The sequence below is a fragment of the Myotis nattereri genome, assembly GCF_964212035.1.
Source record: "Myotis nattereri genome assembly, chromosome: 11".
In the NCBI taxonomy this organism is placed as follows: Eukaryota; Metazoa; Chordata; class Mammalia; order Chiroptera; family Vespertilionidae; genus Myotis; species Myotis nattereri.
In genome coordinates this window covers 8688592-8696091 of record NC_138086.1, presented here as the reverse complement: position 1 = coordinate 8696091, position 7500 = coordinate 8688592, and the positions used below count along the sequence as shown (strand labels likewise).

Genomic DNA, 7500 nt, shown 5'->3' with positions numbered 1-7500 from the left:
GATAATTATACTTACAAGACATAATTTAATTCTGTTCAAAATCGTACATTTAAAAATAACGCCAGGTAAAAATAAATTTGCAAAATTATTTCACTTTTTATGAATTTGCTTGCATATTTTTGCATGGTTTTAATTCCTTTTAAAATACATACATGGAAGGACAAAAATGCCATAACATTATGTATCTAACTATATTAATATAGTTAAAACATAACCAAGGGAAGAGACATTTACAAAGGTTTTTCCATGTTTATTTACTAAATTATTACATATCTTCCTGCAGACACATCCTGAAGTGTCCTTTGGAAATGCCCACTTTAGCCACTGTGTTAAATCACTTCTAGAGGGCACTCCACAAACAGGCAATACACGAAGTTGCTAAGTTGTATAAAGAACATAAGTTTTTGTATTTCCTTCTTTACAGTTTACATAAACTGTGTAGAACAAAGTGAACTTCAAATTCAGGTTATAAACACACCTCACCGTAAAATGCCTCCAGAGTACTATAAATTATAGCCAGGATATTACCTTGTTTTTTAATTATTATTATTATTAAGTAAGTAATCAGAACTTTGAAAGAAAAAAAAACTTACTTCATTGCATTTCCCTTCAGAAACTGTTGTCTTCTCAATACTAAACTAATATGTTCATTTTCAGTTATTCATTTCACTTGCCTTTATAAATGCAGTCTATTCTCAAACTAAATAGAATTTGGCTATAAATTCTTAGGACTCTGACTTAAGGGAGTCAGTAGAACTACTATAGCACTCCAATGGTATATTTCCTGTAAATACATTAAAGGAAGAAAAGAGCTATGGTAAAAAAAAAAAAAAAAAAAAAAAAAAAAAAAAAAAAAAAAAACGAACAAAAAAACCCACACTGCATTTATGAAAAGAAACTTGTAAGAATAGGTTAATTCTGGGGCTTTGGTAGGTATGTAATTCCTATAATGGTTAAAACAAAATATTTTTAAAATATGATCGTTCTAATAATTACTGTCTATGAAAAGAGAAATAACTCTGAAATAATAGGGAACCTATTTAAAATATTATGTCTAGTTCTTTACGAGGATTATTCTTGAAAACAATACCAAAATGTTAAGACATTATTCAGTACATATATTCTAAGACAACTTAAAAAATATTAATGATTCTATTAAATTTTACTCTGGTGTGGATTATTTGCTTTATTTTTTGAGATGTATTCTTTCTCGTTAAATACTAACTTAAAGATGAGACATATTTCAATAATAATTCATTATATTTTCATTTGAATGTTTTCTTACATTTAGTCTGAATGTAATCCAGAGAGTTAAAGAAATAACCTTTATCTTTAAAACAACTGAAATCTTTTTTTTCAAACAGGTATACTCACTCTGGCCTAATGTAAGTGCATGCATAGGAAGCTTTCTGTTCTGTCACTGTTTCCACGGAGTTGAATCAGTGAAGAATGGAATGGCTATTCTTTTGTTAAAAATAATATTTCATTGACAAACAAAATAGGGAAAAATGAATCTGTTTTATAAAAAGAATAAGGGTTACTTGACGATATATCTTTATTGAGCAGCTGTTTCCTCTTCTAGATTTAAAGAGAACAACTGTATTTTGTGAAACACTAACGGGGGTGGGGGAGTGATTTTTAATGTTATCCAAAGATGTATATTCAAAATATCTTAAAGTGAGCTTTTTAAGAAAAGCAACATAAATCCTTACAGTGTTTACACCTTGCACATTCTCCCGGCAAATTTCCCCTAATTAATAGCTAAACATTTGCAGCTATCATGGGTAAGCATCTGTGTTGTGAAAAGTCCTTGTGGTCCTTTTCACCTTAACTCAGACTTGGAATAAATTCATTGTATAAGCAAGTATCAAGTAATGTGGCCCTCTGGTGGAAAGCGCAGTATCACATTCGGCAGCACAATGTTAGTAAACTAGAAGCTATAAAATATTTGTTACAAAGCTTTACGGCACCTTCCGAAGACCACCCTGTGAACTTAATTAATAGCCTGGTACCTGAAGGGCACTCTGGTGCTGCTATGACGTAACTGATCTGAAAATCCTCTCTTTCCTCCTACTTCAATCATGTTCCAAATAATAATACAGTCTCAGCATCCTTTAGCTTAACACATGCTCAATTTGCTCTGAATACATTTTTTTTCATATTCAAAAAAACAGGCTTATTTGTTTTAAGGAATCACTGAGAAAAACAAAACTTACCTGCTGTTGTTGCAGATGCAGCAGTTCTACTGTGCTTACTTCAGAGCTGGTGTCACCACTTGATCTTCCATCTCTGCTGCCAGCATCTAATTGGCTGCTTAGAGTGCTCATTCCATTTTGATTCATTGAACTGTTGCTTATTGTCTCTGTCGCAGATTCCTGCATCATGACCTAATACCTGAAAGTGATTAAGAAGTATCAATTAACACACGTTACACCTTCACACTTCCATTACCAAGATGTCCCTCTCTGCCAATTACAGAGACAGCATTTTTAGAAGAAAATGAAAAAAAAGCCTTGAATAGTCATTTACCAAGGAAAGCAATATAAATTCAGCTTTCATGCAGATACTAATCACTGAAATTATGGTTCCTATAAGCATTTTTGTGTGGTTACATTTAACAGCCAAAGTAACATACCATGCATATAGCATGGTCAATAGCATTTATGAACGACCACATTTTAAAGTCCACCTATAAAACCAGTTTAAATGAAGGCACGATTGCACACTCTAGTGTTCTGTTTTCCATTATCTACCTTTGACAACCATGGATGACTATACAGCCTTCTTTTAAATATTCACTATCTTGATTCTGTCAGAATTTTACAGCACATCTTATGCAATGCTGTTGTTTAATGATGCACAGCTAATCATACAAAATTAAAATTTTGTAAGGGTGTTACAAATCATATGGTTTCAGCCAATGATAAATTGTATAATGGGTTTCTTTTTTTGTGACTAAATAAAATTTTGCCTTGGAGGCATTTTAAGAAAAAGCTCCTGCTGCAAACATGTCAGATATTGCCTATTTTTTTTAATCAAACAGCTCATATTCATTTATTTTTCTGACGTTTAAAACATTTAATACTGTCCTTCCTGGGAAGTAATTAAGCTTATGCATGAGCAGCAATCAAACTGTTCACTTGAAGATGACTTAAAACTCAATTTTAACATAGGCAAATAAATGAAAGATATAAAATTAATTTTCCAGGCATGTATTAGATATGAAAGCTGGAAATAAAATCTATCAAGAATATCACTAATGATTGTGCTAAAAACAGCATAAATTATGCATATTACCTTCTCTACAGTAATAAATGTTTTATCATTTTCACTGCATAAATATACTGTACTTTCAGGGTAGCAATGAGATGTCCTGCCAAGATCAGTGGAAACTTGCAGTAAATAAAGAACCTATGTGCTCTTACAAACCAGAATTTCACAGTACCTCTCGAATCTGTGATTTAGAAAGATCAGTTTTGACTCTTACAGATATCTGAACCCTGCACCATAACCTGGTAGCTGCACTTCTCTTTTACTTCTGCAGACAGGATTTCAGAAACAACCTGGATGCACTGTGACTTTAATGGCGACGCTAGACAGGCAGAGGACTTAGCCCAAATAAAGAAGGATGTTACATTTATCTCAATCTAATTGTTTTACTAGTAGATTGTTTCACTACTTCAAACTTGGTCATATTTTAAGACTTTTGTTCATTTAAAAAAGTTTAAATGCATTTATTATAAAGCAAATGTAAGCTTAATATTTTTTCGTGTCACAGAGAAATCTTCTTCCTCAGATACTTACAAAATGTGATCATGGACACCCATACACACAGAGACACAGACATGCACAGATTTTATATATATATATATATATATCTATATATATACATATATATATATAGATAGATACATACATACATACATACATACATACATATATATCAACAGAGATTTGTTTGCATATTAATATTATAATTATTAAAATTAATGGTTATAACAATAGTTTTAACAGGTATTTCCCTCAAGCCTAAATTATTAGGTTCATTCTATAGCTTTAAAAAATCAATTTCAAAAAAAGACTTGCTTATTCATAAAAGACCATAAGTAGCTGGGCTAGCAAAGCAAATTAGTATAACAAAAAACTACATATACAAATGAAAGTTATTCTGACTTTTTTTAAAAGCAGCAACAACAAAAATATCCCATAACCATAAAAGAAGCAATTGCCGTAACCATAGTAAACAATTTTGAACCACATGTGTTTATGCAGAAATTGGTTTTGTTAAACATCTTATTGAACATTAACAAAGAAAAATCATACCAATGAAAACTGATACACAGTGATGAATTTTATAAGGAAAAAACAAAGCTAATACTCTTTTCTGAGATTAGGCAGCTAATAAGTATTCAAATTACACATAAATTTTACATGCACAATGTTTAAAATATTCAGAGAAAAGGTCTTGATTCCCTTTACTAGTTATATGAAAATTATAATTTGGGTCCTCTCCAACTGTGGAAACAGATAGACAGACATAACTTCTAAATATTGCATTTAAATTTTACATTTGATAATATAGCTGGTGTGTGTATGTTTTTCCTTCATCATCTGATTTTATTTGAAATACTTATCTCTGGGTGGGGTTTGCAACACAAAACATTTTTTAAAAAATTGAAACTACTTTCAAATGTAGCAGACAGGTGCAAGCATTTAATAGTAACCTTTGGGTAGTTACTGTCAGTACCAATTGGATGAATTAAAGAATTCTGTATTATAACCAAGCCCATCAAACAATTAAGAATAATCAGCAAGCAGAGAGCCATGGGTTTAAATCTTTATTATAATTATGAAGACAGATCTACATAACTTCCAAATCCTATTAACCAGAGGATTTTATTGTTCCTCGTGGAATTTTTGACTTTATAAAACTCTAGAGTATAAATTGTGATTTACATTTTAAGTTCAATCATCTAACAGTTACTAAAATCAGGCTTAAGAAAAACAATAACAGTGTTAGTACTTTTTATTTATAAAACAGAAGCATTAGACTCAACATTAATATGCCAAACGGAAGAAAATGGTATAATAACTTTATTTCATCCAAAGCTTGGAGTATGTCCACTATAAAGGAGATGTAGCCTCAAAGATAATGAAAATGCTTTCCAGCATTTACTAAGTTTTTACTACTGACACCTGCACATCTATTTTCCTCTAGAGGAAATATTTCTAGCACAATCCGAGGTACAGATTCAGCACATTCTTTCTAAATGAATGGGCTTGTAGTCCCAAACATATCAAACTAAATTATTCATTCTTCTCAATCCTACCACAAACATTTTACAAAAATCTGTGAAGATAAATCCCAGGTCATTAAAGGGAAAGGTGAAATTGGGAGTCATCGTTTTAATGTTTGTCTGAACTGTTAGCTAAATCTTTCATCATCCACCTCTTTTCAGCTACATCAGAACATAACTCTTCATATCTTGCACTCAGATGATACTGTTCTACTTTTCTTTCCAGCAGCAAGTTTTCCTTCCTTTCCTTTTCCTTCTTCCCTTTCTTCTTTTTTAAAAGCAAGTCACTGTACAGATACTTATTCTCTACACCACTTCCCTTTTGAAACATTAAACTGACACTGGAACTGACTGCATAAGATTGCATTTTCTCTTCCTAAACAACTTGAATTGAAAGGTTACTTAGTGTAACAATATTTACTTGCAGAATTGTGTTGTTACCAAGGGTATAATGGATGGTGGCTATGCAGGTTTACGCAAGAATGAGTGAAGCATGAGGCATTAGCCATGTGTTTGACATGTTTCAAATTGCTATAATCCAGCATTAAACACACCCAGCAATTCATGCCATTTCTTGCAGCCATAATCTTGAATAAAGCGTGCACAACCACTTATTATATAAATTAGTATATGACTCCCTGTTATAGTCACAACAGTGCTTTTGTGTTTATTTTGCATCAAGATGTAGTCTTTTATTTGTACAAATAGCAGGATATAAAGACATAGCTCAATTAGACCTCCTTACTTTATGATAGGGTAGTCCTGAATGCTAGACTTGTTGGTTTTATATTTCCTCTTAGAGTTATGGGTTCCATTGGTATAAAACTGTACCATGTGAGACAGACATTTGCCAGGCAATAACAGAAACCTGCGTATATCCTATTCCATATTCACTACAATGTTCAAAAATGAGAAACCTGACCTGTTAACTATGTTATCTCAACCACCACCAGGGACACTATTGGTCCTTGTTGCGTACTCAACTTTTCCCTCTCTACTTCTCTTTCATCTTTTTCTCTGCCTCTCTCATTTTTCCTACAGCTCTCCCTGCCCTCTTCTTTTGCACCACTGACCCATGTGTATGTATGCATATGCATGTATATGGATAGATAGATGATAGATAGATAGATAGATAGATAGATAGATAGATAGATAAGTGGATGATAGATGATGATAGATAGATAGATGATAGATAGATAGATAGATAGATGATAGATAGATAGATAGATGATAGATAGATAGATAGATAGATAGATAGATGATAGATAGATAGATAGATAGATAGATAGATAGATAGATAGATGATAGATAGATGATAGATAGATAGATAGATCTATATATGTCAAAGGAGGGAGAAATAACCTCTACTTCCCTCCACATTCCTACATACACATACACTTCATCTTATAATCTTGGTGCCTTAATGTTAAATCTCAATTTTTGGCATGCTATCATTTAATGAAAAAATGGATTAAAATTACTTTCTGAAAAACTAATAATAGTATATATAAAAAGTTTATAAGAATTTATTTCTGTGAACTTTTCTTAAATAAAGTTATAGTGACATTAAAATATATTTTATGCCCAAGATCTGGTTTCTTCCAGTATCTAATTTATTGAACAAAACATATACATTAAATCCAAAAGACTTTTAATATGGCATTTAAATGAAAGTACACCATAAGATTGAAAAGTTGTAATGTATTTTAAATAATTTTAATAATTTAAAAATTGTCAATATTAAGTATTATTAAATATTTCTATGTAGATTCACATAATAAAGGGTTAAATATGAGGAAAACCTGCATATGCAACAAAAAAAATCACATGCATTTACCTCAAAATATCAGTTAAATTCTGATTTTAAAAACTTGACTGTGACATAAAACTTCTGTAAGACACTAGCATTTAAATAATGAAAACTTTTGTGCTCTAGTGGAATTAATTCATCATGGATACTAGGCACATTGCTTTTGAAATTTCGTACTGCTTTGCTAAAAGTCTTTAATGCTAAGATTGCCTAATAAATCAAAATGCCAAATATAAAGGACATAGTTGAATGTGTAAGAACAAAAATGGAACAAGAACATGAATATTTTTATTTTTAAAAAACTGAAACAGGATGTCCTTTTACACATGATTTGGGAAAGGATATCAGCTGTTTTAGCAACTCATACAATCTTTATTATAACTTGCAGTATTA

General features: G+C 31.2%; 1 protein-coding gene across 2 annotated transcripts in view; it reads right to left on the bottom strand.

Annotated features, from left to right (window-relative positions):
* FOXP2 (forkhead box P2) overlaps positions 1-7500 on the bottom strand; it is a 689501-nt gene that overhangs the window by 280961 nt on the left and 401040 nt on the right. For both annotated transcript variants that reach the window (XM_081102058.1, XM_081102059.1), the window contains one exon: positions 2217-2394. In XM_081102058.1, the coding sequence (XP_080958184.1) occupies positions 2217-2384 (168 nt within the window). In that variant the 5' untranslated portion in view covers positions 2385-2394. The remainder of the gene's footprint in view (positions 1-2216; positions 2395-7500) is intronic.